General features: G+C 41.3%; 3 protein-coding genes and 1 long non-coding RNA gene across 6 annotated transcripts; 3 read left to right on the top strand and 1 right to left on the bottom strand.

Moving 5' to 3' along the window:
- The first annotated feature begins 177 nt into the window (after positions 1-177).
- sars1 (seryl-tRNA synthetase 1) lies at positions 178-12,102 on the top strand. The gene is made up of 11 exons (XM_004070284.4): positions 178-1,120; positions 1,936-2,006; positions 3,135-3,215; positions 3,312-3,470; positions 4,469-4,612; positions 4,698-4,853; positions 6,185-6,406; positions 6,487-6,616; positions 8,706-8,863; positions 9,224-9,353; positions 11,553-12,102. The coding sequence occupies exons 1-11, from the start codon at positions 985-987 to the stop codon at positions 11,714-11,716; spliced, it is 1,551 nt and encodes a 516-aa protein (XP_004070332.1). The 5' UTR covers positions 178-984; the 3' UTR covers positions 11,717-12,102.
- Positions 12,103-13,632: 1,530 nt separating this feature from the next.
- Positions 13,633-16,841, top strand: LOC101169696 (PTB domain-containing engulfment adapter protein 1). The gene is made up of 6 exons (XM_004070283.5): positions 13,633-13,816; positions 13,911-13,982; positions 15,971-16,069; positions 16,143-16,280; positions 16,403-16,507; positions 16,583-16,841. The coding sequence occupies exons 1-6, from the start codon at positions 13,769-13,771 to the stop codon at positions 16,643-16,645; spliced, it is 525 nt and encodes a 174-aa protein (XP_004070331.1). The 5' UTR covers positions 13,633-13,768; the 3' UTR covers positions 16,646-16,841.
- LOC144993841 (uncharacterized) lies at positions 15,671-17,719 on the bottom strand. Its single transcript, XR_013657102.1, has 2 exons — positions 17,581-17,719; positions 15,671-16,716 (listed from the first exon to the last, which is right to left on the bottom strand). It is a non-coding gene; the product is annotated as an uncharacterized LOC144993841 (long non-coding RNA).
- tmem106c (transmembrane protein 106C) lies at positions 17,400-23,997 on the top strand. 3 transcript variants are annotated; one of them, XM_011476755.3, is made up of 8 exons: positions 17,400-17,647; positions 17,771-18,080; positions 18,830-18,893; positions 19,941-20,100; positions 21,396-21,536; positions 21,684-21,733; positions 21,823-21,873; positions 23,399-23,997. In XM_011476755.3, exons 2-8 carry the CDS (start codon positions 17,876-17,878, stop codon positions 23,529-23,531), a joined length of 804 nt encoding a protein of 267 aa, XP_011475057.1. In that variant the 5' UTR covers positions 17,400-17,647; positions 17,771-17,875; the 3' UTR covers positions 23,532-23,997. The 3 variants fall into 3 exon arrangements, with proteins under 3 accessions (XP_011475057.1, XP_011475059.1, XP_004070330.1); XM_011476757.4 differs by having other exon boundaries at positions 17,443-17,647; positions 17,758-18,080; XM_004070282.5 differs by having other exon boundaries at positions 17,489-17,647; positions 17,751-18,080.
- Positions 23,998-24,979: the final 982 nt, after the last annotated feature.

Raw genomic sequence — 24,979 nt, forward strand, 5'->3', positions numbered from 1 at the left:
AAAAAAAGTTTGTAAAGTAACCAAGATTTGACTCGAGCACTACGGGATTTAAAATTATTTTTTTCTTCTAAGAGTGAAAACTGCAGTTCAAACCAATGTTAATGAAATTCAAAAGAAAAAAACATATCAAGGAAAAATCAGTATTTTTTAATAAAAAAGTCATGAATATTTACTGGAATTAGAAATTCTTCGAACCCATCACTGAATTAGGAAAAATAAAATATTCTTCAGATAATCCTGCATTATTTTTTCAATCACACCAAGATTTTTTCCATGAGTAAATCAACAGAAATTGCACAACAGCGCCCCCCAGCGTAAGGCGTTGTCATTCACAAATCCTGACACTTTCTGCACCAAAATTCAAATTGAGACTGCAATCTGTCAGTCTCATCAGGGGGATGGATTTTGCTTTTAAACTTATCATTTAATAAAATATCAGTCTGAATTTGATTTTGATAGTAAATGTTTTACTTCAAAATGAATTTTCAAATTGCATATTAAAATTCCAAATGGAAAATACGTTTACGTATTGTTAAAATGCGTATCACACATTGGAATTGATTTTTAAAATAAATAGTTTTAATTATGGTTGAAAAACTTCCCATTTATAATATTTTAAGTAACCCTTTTTTGTAGTATGATTGCCTGAGACCAAAGTGTTAAACAAAAACCAAGACGGCTAAAAATGATTATTAAATGTAAAAGAAAACACTTTTCTAGTTTTCCGCCCACATCATCATACTCCCTCTTTCTATGCTATAATCTAACGATCAAAAGCAGAATGTGTGAAAATTTATCGAGAACACAAACCTTCTTCTCAGCTCTTTTGTTCGTCCTCAAATAAAAATAAAAAGTGACTCGTCAGCTAGTGAAAGTGAAAGAAATTCCGGATTTGTTTCCGGAGCGAAAAAAACCTGGCAACCTGCAGAGTGGCGTTGCCGGTCCGGCTTCATTCAGTCTCTCCCTGACACGCAGCGTGGAAACATGGTGCTCGACTTGGACCTGTTCCGGACGGACAAAGGCGGCGATCCCGAACTTGTTCGTGAGACCCAGAGGAAGAGGTTCAAGGACGTGACGCTGGTGGACAAGCTGGTGGCGGTGGACACTGAATGGAGGAAATGTGAGCGCCTTTTTACGGTTTCACCCGGAGAGGCTAACGGTAGCAGCTAGCAATGCTAATGCTAAACTAGCTTCAGGGATGAGCGTCCCGCTCAGGGATAGAAACGGACTTTATTTACAAACATACGCTCCAATGTCAGGCTAAGCAGTCATTTAGAGTAAGTTTTAATTTAAATCGAAGCATTTCTCAGGACGACCAGTGGAACGAGCGCTAGCTAACGCTAGCTAAGCTAGCCCCACTAAACAAATCCAAGTGAAAGAACTGCTTCACACAGATTTCAAACTTTATTTATAATAATATTTCATTAACATTTTAAATAGAAAAGGAAGGTTAACTAATTTAAAACGGCGTGTAAACGACACGTTACCTTACTAGCTCATCAGTGCTGACTGGTCTCTCTGCAGTCTGATGCAATACTGTCAATCAGGGTAACCTGCACCTGCAGCGTCACTCCATAGAGGCGCCGCGTGCTCTTATCATCCAAGTGGACAGGTTTGGTTTGTTTACATCCCTCAGTTGGAGTCATGTGAGGGTTTGGAGTTAACAAACAGTAGATGAACTTTACAGGTCATCAATGCGGACATCCTACAAATTCTGGCGTATTTTTTCCTCACTTGAAGCTCACACAGTGGTGGGGATTTAAAGAAACAGAATAAAAGTGATCTTTTCCTGAGTTTGCTTTACACTTAAATGTAAAAATCTTTTGCATAAAATTAGTAAAATCATCTGCTAAATAAATGCAGTTCAGATGCTGAAGAGTGATGCAGGAAGGTTTATGTTGGATGCTCTGACTGACGCCCGTCTTCCCCCGACAGGCCGTTTCACCGCCGACAACCTGAACAAAGCCAAGAACCTGTGCAGCAAGAGCATCGGGGAGAAGATGAAGGTACTCGCTCAGCACATCCACAGCAGGGACAACACGCCCTCTTTCAATAAAGCTTTACTCCTGTAAGAAAGCAACAACAACAAAAAGGCTGGAGATCTTTTCTGCTCCTCAGAAAGTGGGAATCCGAGTTACGTTCTTTGTCCTTCGCTTTAAAAACAAGCGGGTGGATGCAGCGCTCCGTCATCCTGGAGATCAGTGGGATCAGATTCATGTGACAAAAGCCGACATACAAAAACCTGGTTTGGCAAGAGGTATAAGGTGTAATGAGCGATTAATAATCCAGATTTGAATAGAATAAAACTTTATTGACCCCACTACAGGGAAATTCATTTACCACAGCTCTATTAAAAAAAACAGTAGATACTAAAATAACACCACAAATACTCTTAAAATAACAAATAACCCACTGCGCTCATCTTCTGATTGATTTTCATTTTTCCCAGTGGTCTTTTAATTATGATTATTGCACTTTTTCAGCCCACATTTAAAAAGAATCAGTCGTTTTCTAGGACTTTGTTTCTGCAGAGCAGCCGCAGTTGGTTAGAAATTCATATTTTCGATGTCACAAATAAGTTCATTTACAAACTGCATTCTTGCGTCTGTTCCTGATTCACAAAGATTTGAATAAAGAAAAACTCAGAAATGCTTGATTTACTATAAATATGTATTTATCGTCAGAAAAATGCCACAAGAACATGATTTCTATTGGCCTGGGTTTCTAAGTATGTAGTAACTTGTTGACGACATTTTTGATCAGAATTTAACGATTGGATTTTCTTTTGAAATTGTGTCACAAGAAAAACAATGAAAAGAAAAAAACAACAGGCTGCTGGGATTTTCTTGTCATAATTGTATTTATTTGTTGTACATATTTTGATTATTTAAAGTATTTTTTGCCGCTCCAAGGCTGCTACAATTTCATTGTATAAATATGTACAACGACAATAAAGGATTCTGGTTCTGATTCTGTTTCATTGCTTTTATTTAGAGTTTGGAGATCAAAATGTCCAAACTGAGCTTCTGTTCTACACACTCCTACGCCGCTGTCACCATTAAGATTTCCAGTGGCTACAATGTGTTCAGTAACCCGGCTGACCTTTGGTTCAGACCCGTTTGTCTTGATTGCAGAGAAAGGAACCGGTGGGAGACGACGAGTCCGTCCCAGAGGAAGCTCAGAACCTGGAGTCTCTAACAGCTGAAACCTTATCGGTCAGACGACAGAATCTTCTCACGTTGGACCCTGTAACTGATTCTGTTTTTAACTACTTGAGATTTTTTTTTATTTCTTTATTTTTTTTGCTTCAGGCTCTCACTGTTACGCAAATCAAGAAGGTGCGTTTGCTGGTGGACGAAGCCGTGGAGAAAAGCGACAAGGAGCGGCTGAGGCTGGAGGCGGAGCGCTTCGAGTACCTGAGGGAGATCGGGAATCTGCTGCACCCGTCGGTGCCCATCAGCAACGACGAGGTGAGTGTCGGGAGGGTCTGAAGTTCCTTCAGCAGCTCTTCTTCGTTCCATCACGTTGGAGCTGACTGTGTGGATCCGTTACGAGTTTCTCTGATTGGTCTCCTGGGAGCATCGCGCCTCTGACCGCTATCAGCATTTATGTAATTGAGTTCCACTCTGAAGAAATGCTCTGTCAGGTTCCTGCAGAGTCCTAAGAAGTTCACAAATGTGATGGAAACATGTCTTAAAATTAGCTTTTTTCAAACTTAAATGGCCAAGCCACCAACCTGAAGCTCAGTTCTGCTTCAACCAGGCGGCTTCAGGCTGGTAGTCTTGAGATTTAGCTTCTTTAAAGTGAGCCACAGACGCTCCTCTGATCCGTCTGAACATCCAAATCTTTCCCTCAATGCTGGACGGAAGACTTAAATGCTCAAAGGTTTTCAGCCATGAGGGCAGTTTGCTTTGTTCTACAGCAGAAGAGTTTGTCGAAAACACCTGGATTTAGTTTTTAAGCTGAAGATCCACCTGGGAACAGATTTGATACGTCTTCCACTTACAAAGTGAGGTCATGTTTAAAACTTGTTCCTCTATCTTGGAGGGGCGCTCTCTGCCTTTTCTCCCACCGGGAAGGAAGGTGTCGGACCTGCCGGTGTTCGCTCACTCAATACCTCCTGTAACTACAGGAACCAGGTCTTCTGATTTTTACTAAATTCAGCCGTGCAAAGAAATTCTGTCCGTAACGGATCAGAACTGGTGATGAGGAGCGGTCCAGGAGGAGTCCTGCTCACAGCCGAGGGCCCGCCGCTTTTTAGAATGTCCAGATTCTCAGCTCAGTTATTTTTGCCATAATGAATCCGTGGACGCTGCAGATGGAGCTCGACGCCCAGGCGGAACTCAGAACTTATTCCACGGTCCTTCATTTTACAATCCAAGAAAACGCCCTTATTTATCAGACTGAAACCAATGACAAAGAGCCAGGAATGGGGGTTTTGAGGAGAATTCCTTCTTTTTCCTGTCAGGATGCGGACAACAAGGTGGAGCGGACCTGGGGCGACTGCAGCGCCCAGAAGAAGTACTCCCACGTGGACCTGGTGGTCATGATTGACGGCTACGATGGCGAGCGGGGCGCCGTGGTGGCCGGGAGCAGAGGCTACTTCCTGAAGGCGAGTTCTCCCGATGCGTCTGAACTCCCGCCACCATGAAGGTAGCAGGACTCAGGCTCTGGTTCTTCTGCCGTGTGGTCCGCAGGGCCCCCTGGTGTTCCTGGAGCAGGCGCTCATCAACTACGCCCTGAGGATCCTCCACAGCAAGAAGTACACCATGCTGTACACGCCCTTCTTCATGAGGAAGGAGGTCATGCAGGAGGTGGCTCAGCTCAGCCAGTTTGATGAAGAACTCTACAAGGTCTGTGAGCCTCCAGCGCTCCTTTTGGTTTTCCTTTGTAAGACTGAAGAGTTAGTACGAAAACGTTTAAATCTGAAAAGGTCAGAAAGTCTCTTTTTAAATCCAGATTTCGGCTTCTCATCACTTTTATTTATCCATAAACGCTCCATTTTGTTTAGTTAGACATTTTTTAAATTAAACTTTATCAAGAAAAACGCAGGTTTGTTAAGCAAAAAAGATCCATTCCAGAATAATAAATAATAATAAATGATTAATAAAAAGAAAAGAAAAGTAATAAATACAAAGAAAAAAATCCACACAGACATGAAGAACAAAACTATGAAGAGTTTTTTCCTGTTTTTCTATAGTGGAAGTGAGAGCAAGAAAAGCTGAGGTTCCAGCAAAGGAGAACCGTGGAGTGTAGGAATGTTAGGTTAGAGAAAACAAATTAAGAAAAGTTTAAAAAATAGACTAAATTTATGAATTATTAGCAGCTCTTTGTTTCTAATCCACAGCTCAAAATATTATTGATACTTCACCACTAATCCATTAATGTGTTCTCTGTTAGTTTCATCCATCTCTATGTGATTTAAACAGAGGTTTGTCGGAAAAAGGTTGCAAACAGCTTATTATAGCCTTCTGCTGCGTCTTTTTGAGCTTCTGTTCTCCTCATACCGGTCCGTGGGACAGTTGGAACCGGCCGCAGAGGGGAAAAAAAAACACCACTTACGTTGTTTCCTGTTTAATTTACAAACTGATTGTAAAGCAAGTTTTATTTCAGAGAACTACTGGATTTTCTCCACCAGTCCGAGGCTTGAAAAAGATCGTAAGCCGCTGGTTTGCACAATATATTTTCTACGCAAAGGAAGAACTGAAACTTTTTGATTTGTTGAGGCCTCGTTGACCAGATCCTGCCTGGATCCAACTTCTGGTTGGACCTGACAGGAGAGTTGATCTCAGACGGGTTTTTAAGAAGTCAGCCTCACCTTTCAGATGTTCACGTTTCACTAACACTGCGAGAACCACAACCAGCAACAAAAAAAAACCAATGACTCTGCCTAGAAGGCGGGGGAGGCTTCCAGAAAGAGCAAAAAGCATTAGAGCAGCACCGTGATGAAGGCTCATAAAAGCATATGTCAGACATTTCACGTCAGACCTGCTTCATCTGCCAGCTTTGAAACGATTAAAATGAGCAAAAACTGAATTAAACAGCTTTGTTTATATCTGATGATTGAACTAAATCGGTCGAAAACTCACAACTTCCTGCTTGAAAAGATTCAGATGTGACTTGAAAGCATCACCTGTTTAGAACAGTTCAGCTTCTTTAGATAAACCGCCGCCACTCCCCTCAGGTCATCGGTAAGGGCAGCGAGCGCTCAGACGACAGCTCCCTGGATGAGAAATACCTCATCGCCACCTCAGAGCAGCCGATCGCGGCCTTCCTGAGGGAGGAGTGGCTAAAACCCGAAGACTTGCCGATCCGCTACGCCGGCTTCTCCACCTGCTTCAGGCAGGAAGTGGGCTCTCACGGCCGGGACACCCGCGGGATCTTCAGGGTGCATCAGTTTGAGAAGGTGAGAGGTCAGGGCCTTTGGCGGTGTGAGAACGGAACGCCACAGCGGTTCAGACTGAGCTTGTCCTGGTCTCCCGCTAGATCGAGCAGTTTGTGTACGCCTCCCCCCACGACGGAAAGTCCTGGGAGATGTTTGACGAGATGATCGGGACGGCAGAGGAGTTCTACCAGACGCTGGGGATTCCCTATCGGATCGTCAACATCGTCTCCGGTGAGTCCTAAAGCAGGGCCAAGGGAACCCAGACATGGTACTCGAGTAAAAGTAAAAGGTTTGATCCAGATCACTACTCGAGTACAAATAAAAAGTAACCAGTGACAAAGATACTCAGGTAAAACTTTGACGTTTGCTGAAATAAAAAACATATGAGCCCTGTTCCACTGTGGAACAATAAAGTTTTATTGTTTTTTCATGAATAAAAAGCACTAAAGGTTTAAAAATGACTGGACAAACCAATGTAACTAAGTAAAAGTCCTGCTTTATTATCATCACTCTACTTGAGTGAAAGTGAAATGTATTATTCTGAAAAGTTGCTCAATGTTTACAAAAAGGTACATAAGTAAAAGTACCTTTTGAGTTTCATATGTTTTAAGTAGTATGCCAGCAATAATGTAACTAAACAAACATTGCTTGTTTGTTTATCTCCAGATTACTGTTGTTGGTCTTAAATAAAGATTTTCCATCAACTATGGAATTCTGTTGACAAATGCTTGTCTGTCAACATTAGTGATTATATAACAAGAAATAGTTTCAGCCCAAAAACAAATGGAAGTTTGGATTCAAAATACAGAAACAGTACAAACGTCAATTAAAATCTGTCAATCCAGAACTATCTTTTTTTTTTAAAATAAAGATGAGGTTCTAAAGCAGCTGAGAGAACCTCTGGATCCTCTAGGGCAGTGTTTTTGTGCCGCGGAGAATTGCCCTCATTAACTGATCAAAAACATTTCCCATCTCCATGATTTCAGCTCTGTGTTCATCCAAACAGGCCCTGATAAAACACTGAGGAGTTAGGAATATGAAAGATTGTAAAATACTTTTTCTTTGCGTTTATTTTATTTTATTAAAGACATTTTGATAAGAATGACGGTACCGCGATTCAGCTGCACCTTCGGCTGTATTTTGTAAAAGTCCCGCCCCTTTAACTGTCTCCACCAATCATTCTTGGAGGCTTAATCTCGTCATCAGTCTGACCAATCAGAAGTGGTTTAACTCTTCACTTCCTTGTTCTGATTCTGCTCATAAAGTCGCTCAGTTCCAACAAAAATACCAGCTTTAGCTCGTCTTTAGTGGTGTAGCTTCCCACAGAATCCGGTATCAGACCGTGGAACAAGTGAACAAAACAATGAAGCTCCGAAAAGCGATCTCCGGCCGTTTTATGCATTACATCTCCCATGATGCATTGGGTTGTGAGAGTGACAGCACACAAGGAGATCTGTTGTTAAACGTCTTAAAAACCAACAAACACACATCAAACTGTTTTTAAATCTTCTAACTTGATATAATAATAATAAATAAAGTTAAAGATGAAATAATAATCTTTAACTTTTATTGCATCTTTTAGAAAAAACAGCTGCAGTTTGCAGCTTTTTCTACCACAATTATCTCAAAAATGCACGTGAGATTGCGGAGGGGCTGTAGATCAATACAGACTATGAGTTTCTCCTTTTTTTTTAATTTTTGGATGCTGGTGTGACGCGGGATTTTTTTTTAGGTTAAAGTGTGCCGTAAAAACACTGGTCTAGGGTTTCTCCAAGTATGACTGGAATTTTCAGCACCTTTCAGGGTCACATGTGAACTGAGCTGGTCTGAGGACAGAACCCTGTGGAACTCCATTATTAACGGATATCTATAGAGAACGAGCTAAGATAACCCGGCAGATAAATGAAATTGAAAGGTGCGAAGCTTCGTGTTTTCCATTCTTGTAGCTCTGCAGCAAATAACCAGGAGTTTTTCCAGGAATCAGGAAATCTGCCCTAATGCTCTCAGTAAAAACGGATCTAATCCACCTGATGGTTATGGGTAAGAACAGATCTGGGATTTGTTGGGAGTTGAGGATTTACTGCTGCCACATTCTCACAAATGCGACTCGCATCTATGAGAGAAGTGACTGTTAAAATGAAGATAACAGATTTAACTGGAGGCCTGTTTGACCGACATGTTAGTATTAACCCCTATAATCTTTTTTGTATTTAGAGGTGAGAATTTTTAAGAATCTTAAAAAGCAGAAAGTTTTTGTTTTTTATTCTCTGGTATTTGTATTAATGACCATCATGACTGATCTTCTTCGTCGCCATCTCAGGCGCTCTAAATCATGCAGCCAGTAAGAAACTGGACCTGGAGGCCTGGTTTCCCGGCTCCGGCGCCTTCCGGGAGCTGGTCTCCTGCTCAAACTGCACCGACTACCAGGCCAGACGCCTCCGCATCCGCTACGGACAGACCAAGAAGATGATGGACAAGGTGAGAGGGGGTTGATGGGTAAGAAAAGGTACACGGACTTGCTTTCTTCATCTATAGCTTAACGTTTCCGTAGCAACCATGTAAAAACAGTCGGAAAGTCTTGAAGCTGAAAACGTAAAAATCCAAATTATTGACGACCTGTTTTGCGGCTGTGACCTCTGACCTTTGCACACACCACCAGCTTCAGTTCTGAGGTTAACTTTAATCCTCCAATGATTTTCTTTTGTTCATTTATTAAGCATATTTGTCTCATATAATAAAGCGCGTTCATTTTGCTGCCCAATGAGGCATTTTCGGAAAGTGGCGCCGCTCTCCTGCAGGATACGAGCTTTGACGTCTCTCCCTCCTTCTGATTGGCAGACGGAGTTTGTGCACATGCTGAACGCGACCATGTGCGCGACCACGCGCGTGATGTGTGCCATCCTGGAGAACTACCAGACGGAGGAAGGCATTGTGGTTCCAGAGAAACTCAGGGACTTCATGCCTCCAGGTATGACGGGAGATTTCCAGACGTTCCGGTTCGTTTTAGTCCAAAGACTCGAGAAGGAAGCGCTCAAGAGAAATAAATTCATAAATGTAAATCCAATGCAAACAGAAACTTTACAAAACAGAAAAAAGTACCCAGAGAGAATTGTTTGAGTTTCTTGGAGTCTAAAAACTGAAAAATGTCCTGAAACTCCGCAGAAATAGGAGTTTATGGTCTGTTTAACCACATCAGCTGCATCCCTCATGGGTTTCCTGTCGTGGTTGTCTCCATTTCAGTATAAAAGCCCACAGAAACAGGAAGTAGTTCAGCTTTAACTCCAGGCGCTTCTGCCATCCTGTGAGAGATTCGAACCTCACTAAGATCTCAGTCTGATAGAGAAACTGTTTAGTTCCCTTCAAAATCCGCAGCTCAACACTTTTAAAAACACAGAATTACACAATTATTTCTCAGTAGAAAAATTCTCTCAGTAAAAATCCTCTTTGAACCTGAATCAGATCACTCTTAGTCTCTAAGTTGGCTTCTGTTCAGATAAAACTGAGCTCAAACAGCAAACGTTCTTCTGCAGAGACGTTAAGGATTTGGAGTATTTTGATTTTATGCATCGTTGTTTCAGTGAAATCGCATATTACCTTCTTTTTCTCCTTCAGTTTTTTGTTGTTTAGAAACTGCTTAAGGATTTTATTATTAAATCCATTTCATTTTAGATTCTAATTTTGCATTCTTCAGCTTCTCTAATTTATTTCTTAAAGATTTTTTTACTTTAGTCGTTAGCATGTATTTAATTCAATTCAATTGTATTTGTGTAGCCCAAATTCACAACAACAGTCGTCTCAATGGGCTTTCGTATCGGTAATTGAAAAAGGTAAACGTGAACTCAAAAGGATCATGAATACATAGAATTCAATAGGAAAATATTAAAATGAACTAACAAACTGACTAAGCTATACTGGCATCCCTGCCCTTAGACCCCCCTTCGCGGTAAGGAAAAACTCCTAAAAAAATCGGATTCCGGAAAAAACGAAGAAACCTCAGGGGTGCCCACATGAAGGAGGGATCCTCCCCCAGGACGGACAGGCGATTTACCAGAACTCTAAGAGAAGAATGAACTTATCTAAATCTACAACTACATATATAAAGTCCAGCAGACGAGCCAGGTGTAGAAGCAGGAGCAAAGGCGAGGTAAACGGTCAGGAACTGGAGCACGGATGAGCCAACTGGAACCTGGAAGCACTCCCACTCCCCAGGAGGGGAGAGGGAAAGAGGGACAATACATGAATCGCACTGCACCAAACAGAGGCATGGAGAACTAAATGATAAATGATGATCAAGAATAGAGGAGAGGAAGGGTAGAAGTAGAAGAGAAAAGAGGACAGAACCCCAGTGCACCATAGTTACCCCAGCTTCAACTTCTAGCAGCCTTTTAAAACAAATAGTTATTGTTATTAAGTTTAATTTAAACATGTGAACATTAAGTTAAATAATCTCTGAATATTAACTAGTCTGACAATAATCCTGTCCACAGAGGAATGTTTTCAGTCTAACTTTGAATGTAGAAACTGTGTCGGCCTCTCTCACATGAGCTGGGAGTTTATTCCATAAGACAGGGGCTTGGTGGCTAAACGCTCTACCTCCAACCGTACTTTTACTAATTCTAGGAACCACAAGCAGTCCTGCGTTTTGCGAGTGAAGTGTTCTGTTTATGCTAACATATTAGCATAGTGAAACTCAGTTTTGTGTGGATTCAGCTGATTTTTATTTAATCAGGAGATAAAAACTTTCATCTTTTACTTTTTAAACAGGAAAATATTGTTTTCACTTTTATATTAGAATATTTTTAGTGGATTTTATTGTATTTGTAAAGTGTGGTTCTTTCCATTTTAATTAAAAGGCCTATATCATGTTATTCTTAGGCCTTTTATAGTCAACAATATGATGATATATTACCCTCAAAATTCCACTTTAGGGTTGTTTTTCATGAGGAATGAAAATCGTAATACACTTAAAGGCTCAAAATGTTGATTTTGGATGATATGGGCCCTTTAAAACTGAAACTCCACTTTTCCCAGATGTTCTCAGATGTTCTTGAATGTTCTCAAAGGTTTTTCAGATGTTTGTGTGTTCTTCTCTTAGACCATTATATCAGTAAAACAAAGACGGGTTCCTGTTTTTCTTTGATTGTCCGTCTGTTGTTCCCGCCGTCAGGTTTGACAGAGATCATCAAGTTTGTTAAACCCGCCCCCATCGATCAGGAGACGGCCAAGAAGACGAAGAAGCAGCAGGAAGGGGGGAAAAAGAAGAAGCAGCAGGGGGGAGGAGAGCAGAACCTGCCCAACGCCATGGACAGCATGTCTGTCAACGACTCGTAGACTCCAGTGCCGTCGCCGCGGCAACCTCGATGCAAACAGATGGAACTGAGCCTCGTCCGCAACTGTCCCCACCGGTCCTCTCCTGGAGCCGGTGGATGAAAGGAGAAAGTGGGGAGAACGAGGCTCTGTCTCATCCGTGTCCTCCTGGTTGTCTTCTTTCACATAAATGTCCTCTGTGCACTTCTGGAAACTTCCCCAAAGATCTGCTCATCTCACACTGAAGACGGAGGGTCTTTCTGAGACCAAAAGCCTGCTTCTGCTCTGTCATGGAGAAGACGGAGCCTCTCCCTCCTTCACTCTGAGGCGACTCGCCTATTTAAGGGTGTATGTGGTCGTGCGTTGATGACGTGGCGCTTACTGTAAAGAATAAATACAGTTGACATGCAGGTTCGTGTGTCTGTGCCATTCTTGAGAAGAATGTGGGAAACATCCCAGCAAACGCAAAGAACACAGAAGATCGTTTACAGAAGCTCCGTTTTCTAGCCGCCGCGTCTCACGTGTTGCTCTGGAAAAGATTCAAATTCTAGTTTTTCTCCCATTTGTATACATAAATACAATATGTAGTGACATGATTGCACAACAGGGTCCAATTATAAGAGCAGTAAGTATAGATTACAGGTGACATAAACACCTGAGTACTTGGAAACGGTCTACTGTCTCCATCAGAGGCTGGTGGTCCCTGGCTTTCTGGTAAAATCCACCATCAGCTCCTTATTTTTGACCAACAGTGAGGAGATTGTTGACCTGGTACCCCGTCTCTCTAGGTAGGTCGTCTCATTGGAGATCAGGCCCATCGCTTCAGTTCTCTCAACGGTTTTTGATTTGTTTAAACGGTCTTTGGCCTTCTTAATTAACCGATCTGCTTTTTAAGATACGAGCCCTCACGGACCCTGCGGTCCTCTGGCACGGGCCTCTTAGTTGTTCCTAAGGTGAGGACCAAAAGTTATTGTGAGGCTTTGTTCTGCAATTATGGTCCTCACATGTGGAACAGCCTGCTGGAGAACCTCAGGGAGACAGTAGAGGGTTGTAACCCTTGTGCTATCCTGTATGACCCCACCCTTCCAATGACGTGTTCTCCCTACCATGACAAAGGTGGATAAAGGTAAAGAGGATTTCATGTAATCCATGGACACCAGTGAAGATCACAAATCACTGAAGAAAAAAGGTTCAGCGCACTGTCTAGTGGGTCTAGATGACCCAACTCCCAATCTTAAAGTGCCTAGGATAACACAAGGGTTAAGAAGACCCACCTTTTTAATTTAGCTTTAACATGACTTTAGTAATTATTTTACTCATTTATTTGATTATCTATTTTCCCTACTTAAAAAAGTTTTTACTTGCATTAGGACCGTTACCGACAGACTTTTCCTTTCAGCTGCAGTTCTTTTTTGTTCAGGGTTATATTGAGGGAACTGTGTGGGTGGAGGGAGGAATCTGGTGAGGGAGGGGTGCCAATTTTGTGTTTTCTGTTTTAACTCATTTTCGTATTTTAATGACTATTTTCTTTCCGTTTACGTAAAGCGCTTTGTGGTTTTGGTCGAAATGAAAGGCGCTCAACAAATAAATGAAGTTTGACTTTGAGCATCCTCCACAAACCTCCTGATATTGGTGGAACTGGAAATAGCCAGACGTTTCCTTCTGCTTCACGTTGGATTTCAGATCTTGGTGACTTCATGAGGCGCCAGCTTTCCATCATGAACAACCCCGAATGTAAAAAGCTTTTCTTTGGACTATATTCCTCTTCATTTGTATCTTTCTTCTGATTGGCTGGTGAAGCTGTCTTAGTTTGACCATCAGTAAAGACCAGAAACCGCCTGGTTGAACCGTCTGATCCAGCTCTGGTGCTCCTGGGATCAAACTTCCTGGTGGCCCGGATCCCTGAGGAAGAGCAATAAGGAAGACGGGACTCTGTCACTGATTAACCACAGAAGTCCTGCTGCAGCACAAAATCCACTCCGGTTTGGTTGATCGAAGGTAGAACACGTCTTTGTTTTGACCAGCTTTAAAGAAAGAGCAAAAACTCGAAGGTGTGAGTTTGGTTTGGTGACCAAGATGGACGAGCCCATGGAAGATGACGTTGAGATCACATTCCCCGTGAAGGTAACTGGATTATTTGAGAGATTTTAATCTAAGATTGGATTCTCTTGAGAAGGTTTTTCCTTAAAACATCATTTCTTTTGGGTCATGACTTTAGTTTTTGGGCCGGGTGGAGGTGGTTCGTTCGGACGGACTTCAGATCCTGGAGGAGGCGGTTTATAGTCTGAAGGTCAGGATCCCGATACCTCCTCTGCGGTTCCATTTGGAGATCACAACACATTTGTGGTTTTCATTGGGACTTTCATGGATTTTGTGTTGATTTGATTACAAACTTTGATTGAAAATATTCTGTTCTTTTTCTAATAAACTGCTTTATTCCCACTAGAACAGCTTTCATGTCCCTCAGCCTTCATTTCTCTGATAGATTTGAGTCTTTGGTCATTTTGAGTTTTTTCATGATTTAAAGGGAACACAGTTTTCAAGCAGACACAAATCTTTTTAAGAAAAAAAACCCGAAGAAATATGAATGTAAATGCCAACCAGTGTTTTGTTTACCTCGGTCAGCTGTGCTTCGCCTCTGTTTTATGCCATATTACTGTTTTATCAGTATTCTATTTTTGGTCCTTTGTTCAAAAGTCTCTGTTTTCTTTGTCACCTGTACCTTTTAGATCATTTTATTGTTTTTTACATTTGTTTCTATTTCTTAGTGATTTAGTCAATGTGTAATGCACGCACATACAAAGTGAGGCAAAAAAAGTATTTGTCAATATCTGATGCTGTCAGTTTTTCCACTGACGTTCATCATAGAAACACTTCAACTGTGAGAGACAGAAAGTAAAACAAGGATCCAGGAAATCACTTTATTGAATTTTACAGAATGTATCTGTGAAATAGTGCAGAAAATAGATATTTGGTCCAAAACAAAAGCTTCTGGTTGGTCAAAGGTCTTTTGTAGGTCTTCATCAGGTTTTCACTATAGCAGCTATTTTGGCCCATTCTTCCATGCAGATCTTCTCAAGAGCAGTGATTGTTGGGAGGTGCTACCGGACAACACGGACTTTCAACTCTCTCCACGACCTCTCTATTGGTTCGAGGTCCAGAGACTGGCTACGCTCTAGAAAACCTTCAAATGTTTTTTTTTTTTATGTAGCCCCTCCTTGGTTGCCATGGCGATATTTTTGAGATTATTATTATGCTTTAAGGTCCAACTATGATTTGTTTTGTTTTTTTCTCGCTGATGGAAGGTTTTTGACCTAAATATCACCATCCAAGGCTCCATTCATCCTTTCCTTTATACGGATCAGTCTTTAGCAGAAAAGCAGCTCCAAACCATAATGTTTCCTCCCCCGTGCCTGACAATGGATATGATGAACTTGGGGTGCAGCTCAGCATTTTTCCTCCTACAATCACGCCGAGTTCCGCTATGGTCTCATGATCTGACCACATGACCATCTCCCAATCCTTCTCTGGATCATCCGGACTCTGGAGAACTTTAGACGAGTCTGGACATAAGCAGAGGGACCTTTTTTGACATTGTGTGTTACCATAGTAACCTCTGTTACAGTGGTTCCAGCCCTCTTCCATGTAGTTCTGGGGGCGTTTCCTCACCGTTCCCCAGATCTTTTGTTCCACCAGGGGAGATCTTTTTCTGTCCAACCTGCTTACTTATAGGAGATTGGTTCATCCCTGTCTTGGTCAGACGTTGTCCCTACTGTCCTTTGACTGCTCTTTGGTCTAGACTCTAGACCATGGCGGATCTAGAGGTCGCATGGTCACTATTGAAGGGGTTGGACATGTGCCATTAATACAGGTAACCAGTGGAGGATAGAAGAACTTCTTGAAGAAGGCCTGTGAGGGACAGAATTCTTACTTTTTTAGGAGCTAAATATTTATTTAAAAAATAATTTAAAAATAATACTGATTCTTTTTTTATTTAATTCTGTGTCTCACAGTTACGGTTTTACAGTCTTACAGCCCAAATTCATCTTCTTAAATCGAAAATCTTTCAGAATTTGTGGCTACCATTTTGCCTCACTGAATGAATGTATAGAAATACCTTTTAGTGATGTTTCTTTTCCTGCCCATTAAGATTCTTGTTTTTATTTCTTAACTTACACCAAAGAAAAGGAAAGATATTTATTCTTGAATAAATAGTTTTGGGAACATTTCCCCAACTCTGGCTGACAAATCACACTTTGTTTTTTTTTTTTTTTGAAGACCCCAGATAAGTATTCATCCGAGAAGGTGACGAAGAACACTAAAGTCCTCATCTTCCTGTCTTTGGGTGGGATTGACATTTTGGAGCACAAAACAAAGGTTTGTTTTCATTTGCTGTGGATTATAATCTCTAACGATCATCTTTGAACCGCCTCCTCTTTGCTCTCCTCAGTTTCTGCTGTACCAGTGTCCTCTGTCCACCGTCTCCTTCTGCGCGGTTCTTCCATCTTTGCCCAAAGTCTTCGGCTTTGTGGCCAAACATCCTGCTTCGGACATCTACCACTGCTACCTGTTTCAGAGCAAGGCCTATGTGAGTAATCTGCTGCAGAATAACCGCAATCTGGAAACTTGTGACTCAATGAGGCAGCCGGATGATGAGACTAAAAATGCTGGAATTGGACTCCAGTGAGATTTTCAGGCGCTTCTTTCCAGGCCCACGTCCTGGTGTCCGCCATCGGAGACGTCTTCAGAGCGTCTAAAAAAGAGGAATCCGTCAGAGGAGGGCGGGATCTGATCGTGGAGGCCCTCAGGCACAAGGTGGATACTTGAAAAATCTCTCCTCAGATTCAAGATCCAAATGTTGTTTCTGTTTCTGAATTGCTGGTTTTTCAGAATAAAATACTTCAGAGAGAGAACGAGGAGCTGAAGAGGAAGCTTGCAGCACAGCGGAGCTAAAAAGACGGAGCGGATGCAATCATTTTTCCTCTTCCTGTTTCATGTTTTTCCCAAAAAAACGCTTCAAAGACCTGCAAGAATGAAAGATAAATGATTTTAAAAAAGGCAAATCATTTAACTCAAGTATTCCAAAGCTCTAAATCTGATCAATTTGTTCGAAGAAATTTTAATAAAAATAAATGTGTTTTTTCTCGCACTTTAAAGCTGAAAATATTTTTCCAATAATGTGGACACATAAATGTGCTTCTTTTGATTTAATTCTGTTTGTTTTGTGTCTTTATTGTTTGCTGCTTTGAAAAACAAATATATTCTTTTGCTAAACTGGGATATATATATATATATATATATATATATATATATATATATATATATATATATATATATATATATATATATATATATATATATATAGAAATAGTTTTTTGAAAACATTATTTCAGAGCAAAACCAACATTTTTAATGTATAAAACGATCAAAGCTCAGAAAATAAATTTTAAAGCTAGCAAAAAGATGAAATAAATAAATACCAAAACAAAACTATAAAATATATATATAGTATTTTAATTTAACAAAAAATATCAAAATAAGAACTCCCTTTTTAAATATTTTTATTATGTTTAGACATTTAAAAGATAGATATTAAATTTACTTTCTTTCTTTTACTTCATAATTGTCCGCTTTAATCTTCTACAAAAATGTAAAATAATAATTAATCATGTCTTTTCTACGTTTTCTGACGTCATACTGAGTTGCTGCATTCCGGGTTGCCAAATTGGGAGCAAAGCCACTAAGCCAGATGCTGCCACAGCGCAGTGTAAAGCCAGAATTCCTAAAGCACCCTGAACGCACCAGCAGTTCCTGTGGGTTGACCTATGAACGCTATTATTTATTTATTGTGGGTTGGCCTCTGAACGCAGCACAATGCAGACACAAACCTGTTTGTTGTGATGACAGAGGAGATTTCACGGTGAAAACTGACTATCGAACATTCTGTCCGTTGAGGTGAGTAAATTTCTCGTATTTTAATGTCTGTGTTTACAAACTTTCACAAAACGATTTTGCCGTCAAACAAACGTCTTCAAACTTTTATGTTTCCGAATCTCAGTTGACAGAATTTCTCCAAAGGTCTCCCAACAACAGTCTTCGCTCGTTTCCGGCGGCTGCATGTCTCCCACCCGTCCACCTGTGAGCCGGTGGTAGCCCCCGGGACCCGCTCCGCCGTAGGCCGCCATGGGGACGCTCTGGTCCCGCAGAGGCAGCAGCGTTGTCCCTTCGTCCGTTTCCAGGCGCGAGGTGGGCGACGGAGACTCGGACGACGAGTCTCTGGACGGACTCGTCAGGCGCGAGGACATCGCCCAGTTCCCCTACGTGGAGTTCACCGGCAGAGACAGCATCACGTGCCCGACCTGTCAGGGCACCGGCCGGATCCCCTCAGGTGAGTGGAGACGCGAAGTGCGAGGATGGGGCTTTGAACGCACCACAAGAGAAATGTTTGTGGCTTTGAACTCATCACAAGTTAAGAAATTGAGGCTTTGAACGCACCACAAGACCTATGTTTCAGGCGCTGATCGCACCAAAAATCGAGAGTTTTAATCTTTTGACGGAATCAAAAATCAACAGCTGAGGCTTTGAACGCATCAATAATCGAGAGGATGAATCTTTGAACGCACCACAAAAGATCAGGTTTCGTTTTGGCTTTGGACGCATCACAAGTTAAGAATTTGTATTTATTTTTTTAGTTAAGAAATTGGGGCTTTGAACGCACCACAAGACCAATGTTTAAATCGAGAGTTTTAATCTTTTGACGGCATCACATATCAACAGTTAAGGCTTTGAATGCATCACATATTGAGAGTTTAAGGCTTAATTGGACGCATCAATAATTGAGCGTTTGAATCTTTGAATGCATAAAAAAAAAACAACTAAAGTTTGATGTTTCGAACGCATAAATCAAGAGTTTGAATCTTTGAACGCACCACAATATAAGAGTTTGAGACTTTGAACGCATCAATAATCGAGATTTTGACTCTTTGGATGCATCAGAGAACAAAAGTTTGAGGTTTTATACGCATAAATCGAGAGTATTTATCTTTGAAGGCACTACAAAATAAGAGTTTGAGGCTTTGAACGCATCACGAAACCAAACTTATTTAACAGGGACCGTTTGTGTTTGTCTCCTGACAGAACAAGTGAACGAGCTGGTGGCTCTGATTCCGTACAGTGACCAACGGCTGCAGCCTCAGAGGACGTGAGTATCCAGAAATCCAAACTTCAGCTCCTAATGATCATAGCCCCCCCCCCCACACACACATTTTTGTATTTGCCTCCACACGGTCAAACTTCCAACCAACAAGGTAAAACATCTAAAGAAGCTTTTATTTTGAAACTGTCAGGCTTCTGAGTGCCCCACCGCTCAGCGGTGACCTCTGACCTGCTCAGGAGACCGGGTTTTGACTTACTGGTTTGGGGCTTAAAGGGTCAAACGTTTTTATTGTTTGTTTTTTTTTACAACCCAAATGTGGAGAGAAAAGTAACATTTTGATAATGAAAAATGTACTAAATAGCTAAAAACTGAGTTTTTCTGTGCATCAACCTGCAGGCCTGAAAGAAAATGACCAAAACATCACCTCCTCTTATTACTGTCTTTGTGTCAGGACGAAATATTGTTAAAAAACCTGAAATATTGCATTTCATAGCATCTCATTTTAAAATACTTACATGACATAAATCATCAGATACTTTCATCTGTTGCTATGGTTTCAGATAATTTAGGAAACTTTATCTGATCAAAATGATGGACGAAACAGCGTTATCTTTTAAGGTTTGCAGGGCAGTTTTATGATTATTTAAAAATTAAAAAACAGTTGAACCACTACAGGATAATTGATCATCACCTTGTTTTGAAAATAATTGTCATCTGACCAACTTTTGAAAACATGAACAGACTTGGATTTCAGTCGTCTTAAATAAACAACTACAGCGAGGCTCTCAGGGCTGCTGGATCAGAGTGCAGCCTTCCTCGCCGTGGACCTTGAAATCCTTGACAGGCTGGAAAAGTGGGCGGGGCTAGGAAGTCCGTTTAGATGGGTCCGATCTTATCTTGAAGGCAGAAGTTATTGATCATAACAGAGACGGTCTCCACGTCATGCGGCGCGCCCCAGGGCTCGATATTTGGACATCTGCTGTTCAACCTCACTGCCAATTCTTCATGCTGGAGTTGCGGATCTGTGGTTTTTAGAAAATTCTGAGTTGGTTTGATGTTTGGTCTGAATCCCAGCTGCTGCTGTCTCCTCAGGAAACTGTATGTGGGCCTCTCGGTTCTGCTCTGCCTCCTGGTGTCTTCACTCGTGGCCTTTTTCCTCTTCCCTCGATCCGTGGTCGTGGAGGACGCGGGGCTGCGATCCGTCACCGTGCGCTTTGATCACTTGAGCAAGAAGGTCCTGATGAACATGACGGTGAGCTTCATCCTCGCAGACGGCAAACAAAATAAACCTTTTCTCTGAGTTACTAAGTCGGCGAAGTCGCAAAACATGAGATGACGGATGACTGACCTCTGCAGCTCCAGTAATTATCTATAGCCACGCCTCCTTTAGCATTTTTCAGGGCAGTGTCGCGCCCCATCATCGTTTGATCTATTTTCAAAGCAGTGGTCTTTTAATGATGATGATGATGTTTTGGGGCCAAAATATAACGAACATTTTCTGCAGAGCGGCAAAGAAGAAATTCACCTCCAAGTTGTGGGCGGGACCCTTGGAGTAACTCCGCCCACCTTCCCGTTCCCATTGCTTGGAGCTTGGAGCAGGGGGCTTGTGGCCCGCCCGCCTTCTTTTCTTCGTCAAAATACGATCTTTTTCAGAAAACGTGTCAAACAGCCGGAGAGATCATTCCTGCCACCGGACCGCCACGGCGCTACCTCCAAATATACCCGGGTGATGGCTGACCCATGTCCAAAAATTATCCGATCGCAGCTGAATCTATAACCGGCCGCTGGATTACAAGTGACACGACGCAGCCGCCTGCCGAGTTTGCTGAAAAATTGGCATTTAGGCCGCCGCGCGGTGGTGTTTTGGCTTAAGCCAGGATAACGGGGATGTGAACTCGGACCATCCGGAGCCAAAGTCAACAGAGAAAATGCGTTAAAATGTTTTTAGCCTTCGGCAAGTTTCACTTTGAATCACAAGGATTGAGCGGAGATTCAACTTTGTTTTTATTTTTAGCCAAATGGAGTTTTTTTCCCCCTCCCCTTTTTGTCTCGGCGCCACAAGAAAACCTTTAAATTTGCTAGAACCTAGAGTCAGAAGGAGCGGGCGTGTAATCGTATGGTTGTGCCGCGCAGACGGAACACGGCATCATGGGAAGATTCTCATTATGACATAATAACACGATACAAAATCATTGATTTCTCATCACTTTGAAAGTCCTCTGAGCAGAACTTTGTGTGGTTGTCATGGCAACAAGGAGGCGGAGAATGCCACTTAAATTATTTTTTGCAATACGGTTCTGTAAAAAATATTTTATTTATACGATGATAAAAGTTATGAAAGCAACAAAAAATCTCCTCAATTTAAAGAAATTTGATCCAAAAATGGTTCAAGTTTTCTTGAAATCAATCAATTTTTCACTGTTGCCATGGCTGCAGATGACATTTGAGATGTTCTCTGCTGATTCTTTGGGGTTGAGAAAAGTGTGATGGAGAACGTCGTCTCCTTCTGGGACAGTCTAAAGGACCCTCCTCCCGTTTCTCCCATAGAGCACGCTGAACTTCAGCAACCCCAACTTCTTCTCGGTGCTGGTCCAGAGCGTGAGCTGCCAGGTTCTGTACATGAAAACGGTGATCGGGACCCGGCAGCTGGACAACTCCACCACGGTTCTGCCGCTCAGCCAGAGTCAGGTGAGGAGAAGCGCCTGCAGCTCAGAGCAGCCTGAGCAGAACCTGGCAGAGGAACCGGGTCGAACCCAGACACACGAGCCTGTTTTTACGCAGTTTCAAAATCTGCCGCAGAAACTTTTGCTTTTAACTCTGAATTGACGTCTGCAGCTGAACTTCACCGTCAGCGTGGAGATTGGCAGCAGCGCTCCGTACGTTTAGTGAGTTCACTTTAATCCTTCTCCAGAACAAAATGTCCCAAACTATATCCAGCAGAGAAGAAGTTCAAACCTGTTCTGCTTCCTTTCAGCGCCTTCTGCACCATGCCCATCAAGGTCCACAACATCGTCATCTTCATGCAGTGAGTCCCTTCTTCTGTGGTGTATCCATTACACACACTCTGATCCACTTTTCAACACACAAATGCCCCATGCACGCACACACACACACACACACACACACGAGTGTTCTTATCTGTTTGTCTCCAAAATCCTCAAAGGCCTGTTAGGAAGAAAGCCCCAGAGGACATTTGACGGATTTAGTTTATTTGATCAACTTTTAGGGTAAAACTGTTATGGAAAGTCCTTTCATCCGTCTACAGCTAAGTAATGTATGAAATACAAATGAATGTTAAAAGGTTGCAGAGATTTGGAGTAAAATACAAAGCAGAACCAGAACAGAAACACAAAGAAATGTAAAATAGAACGAAACGATCCACATTGTTATGACGTTCTTGTGGAAAAAAAACAAATTATTGATGAGATCTTGGTTTTTGTACATGTATACCCTGTACTTGTATATTCGTATACTTGCAAAATTGTATACTCGTATATTTTTTTATTCATATACTTGCGTACTTGTATACACGTTTACTACTATTCTTGCGTACTTGTATACCCATATACTTGTATACTCGCATCTCGTATACTTGCATACTCGTATAATTTTTTATTGATTTACTTGCGTACTTGCATATTTGTATACATGTATACTCATATACTAGCGTACTTGTATACTCGTATACTTGTTTCCTCCTATTCTGGCGTACTTGTATACCCATATACTTGTATACTCGCGTACTCATATGCTTGCATATTTGTATATCTGTATACTCATAAACTTGCGTATTTGTATACTCATATTCTTATGTACTTTTATACTCGTATACTCATATACTTGCGTACTTGTATATTTGTTGCCTTGTATACTCAAATACTTGCATTCTCGTATACTTGCGTACTAGTATATTTGTTTCCTTGTATACTCATATACTTGCGTACTCGTATACTTGCGTACTTATATATCTGTTTACTTGTATATTCGTATACTTGAGTACTTGCATATTTGTTTCCTTGTATACTCATATACTTGCATATACTCGTATACTTGCGTACTTGTATATTTGTTTCCTTATATACTGATATACTTCATACTCGTATACTTGCGTACTTGTATATCTGTTTACTTGTATACTCATTTACTTGCGTACTTGTATATTTGTTTCCTTGTATACTCATATACTTGCGTACTCGTATACTTGCGTACTTATATATCTGTTTACTTGTATACTCATATACTTGCGTACTTGTATATCTGTTTACTTGTATACTCATATACTTGCGTACTTGTATATTTGTTTACTTGTATACTCATATACTTGCGCCATCAGTATACACACTGGCGGCGGCTCCGCTGCCGAACACTGGCGCCAACGTTCCACCAGAGGGAAGGTGGGGTTCAGTGTCTTGCCCAAGAATACTTAGACAAGGCGGGAATCGAACCTGCAATCTTCCAATCATCCACAGCCGCCCCAGAATAAACACTGCCAAATGAATGAGATGCTTATGGACAAAAGCGTTGATCTGACCCCGTTTTCCCGTCTGCAGAACCACCGTGAAAACCTCCTACATGGTCAGGACATCCCAGAACAGCCTGGAATCGTACCGCTACATCGACTGCGGCGCCAACACCACCTACCACCAGACGGGGGTCCAGCGCCAGCGCCCCCCTTTGGGCTGACGTGGAGTCACTGCAGTTCCCTTTTGAAGGTCTGGGGTGTGTGTTGGTTCGATTCCGCCTCTAATCCCTCCAATGGTGAAATCTTGCTCACAAGAGCGCCCCCTGTCTGCAGCACTCCTGTATCAAGGAAGGATTTTAGTCCTGGATCGCATTTATGCACTTTTGTAACTGAACTTTTCACCTTCAGCACATTAATGCATTTTTCTGAGCGGATAAGTTCATAAAACCCAGATTTCAGGTTGGTCAGATTTTACACCAAGAGTTTTTTTTTTTATCATATTTGACACTCCCCCACAGAGAACATGAGGGATCACAAACACGGATCCACAACTTTTCTTTAAGCTGTAGTTTAACTCTGAGAGAGTTTACCAGTGGAATTGAGCTTTGTTTTTTCAAAGGTGATAAAATGCTTTGGAAATAATTTAAAATGTATGAAAGGGAATTAATAAATAAGTTATGAATCAGTGTTGGGTGTTGGGTTTTTCTTGTCCGTTTCTAAACTTCTGTTAAATCAACAAAAACCTTCTCAAGAAAAACCTCTTAATACTATTTTTTATAACCTCCTGTAGAATTGTATTTCTGCATCTTAGAAATTCTGTCCTTTTGTGGAGGTAATATTTTCTTTTCAAAATAAAAGCATGATTTACAGATTTTCTGTGTTGCCTTTTATATTTCATGTGTAATTCAGCTCAATATTACAAAATAAAAGTAAAAGGAAGGAGAAGAAAAACAACGAGAATAAAAAAAACATGTTTTTTTAAATACATTTTGTTTTACAGCTCCAGTTTAAAATGGTGTTTATTCTGCACAAGTTACTACTATATAATTGAAAATAAATGTTTTGGACTAGGTTTTTTTCCAAGGTGGATCTGAGAGACACTAATCTGTATTTGTCATCTATCTTCTAAATGCTGTCGATCTTCTTCATCATCTTTCATTTCCTGCTGATGTGCTCAGAGTTTCATGTGTTGACAGATGAAAAGATAAAAATCTGTGATGTAAAAACCACATATGCAGATCGGCCTCTTTCTTAGCCCTTGTGCTATCCTAGGCACTTTAACATTGGGAGTTGGGTCATCTAGACCCACTAGACAGTGCTCTGAACCTTTTTTCTTCAATGATTTGTGATCTTCACTGGTGTCCATGGATTACATGAAATCTTTCCACCTTTATCCACCTTTGTCATGGTAGGGAGAACACGTCAATGTGAGGGTGGGGTCATCTAAGATAGCACAAGGGTTACAAATCAAATATTAGCTTTGGAAATAAAGAATGGATTTATGGGAAAAATGTTTACCCTTGTGCTATCTTAGATGACCCCACCCTCACATTGATGTGTTCTTCCTACCATGACAAAGGTGGATAAAGGTGGAAAGATTTCATGTAATCCATGGACACCAGTGAAGATCACAAATCATTGAAGAAAAAAGGTTCAGAGCACTGTCTAG

This window comes from Oryzias latipes, chromosome 7 (genome assembly GCF_053564925.1).
Source record: "Oryzias latipes strain Hd-rR chromosome 7, Olatipes_Hd-rR_3.1".
In the NCBI taxonomy this organism is placed as follows: Eukaryota; Metazoa; Chordata; class Actinopteri; order Beloniformes; family Adrianichthyidae; genus Oryzias; species Oryzias latipes.

Coding starts and splice junctions, on each gene's coding strand:
- sars1 (XM_004070284.4), top strand. CDS start 985: ATGGTGCTCGACTTGGACCTGTTCCGGACGGACAAAGGCGGCGATCCC. Junction 4,613..4,697: donor GCAGAGGCTACTTCCTGAAG/GCGAGTTCTCCC, acceptor TGTGGTCCGCAG/GGCCCCCTGGTGTTCCTGGA. Junction 9,354..11,552: donor CAGGGACTTCATGCCTCCAG/GTATGACGGGAG, acceptor TCCCGCCGTCAG/GTTTGACAGAGATCATCAAG.
- LOC101169696 (XM_004070283.5), top strand. CDS start 13,769: ATGGACGAGCCCATGGAAGATGACGTTGAGATCACATTCCCCGTGAAG. Junction 16,070..16,142: donor TTTTGGAGCACAAAACAAAG/GTTTGTTTTCAT, acceptor TGCTCTCCTCAG/TTTCTGCTGTACCAGTGTCC. Junction 16,281..16,402: donor TGTTTCAGAGCAAGGCCTAT/GTGAGTAATCTG, acceptor GCTTCTTTCCAG/GCCCACGTCCTGGTGTCCGC.
- tmem106c (XM_011476755.3), top strand. CDS start 17,876: ATGGGGACGCTCTGGTCCCGCAGAGGCAGCAGCGTTGTCCCTTCGTCC. Junction 21,537..21,683: donor TGCCGCTCAGCCAGAGTCAG/GTGAGGAGAAGC, acceptor TGACGTCTGCAG/CTGAACTTCACCGTCAGCGT. Junction 21,734..21,822: donor AGCAGCGCTCCGTACGTTTA/GTGAGTTCACTT, acceptor GCTTCCTTTCAG/CGCCTTCTGCACCATGCCCA.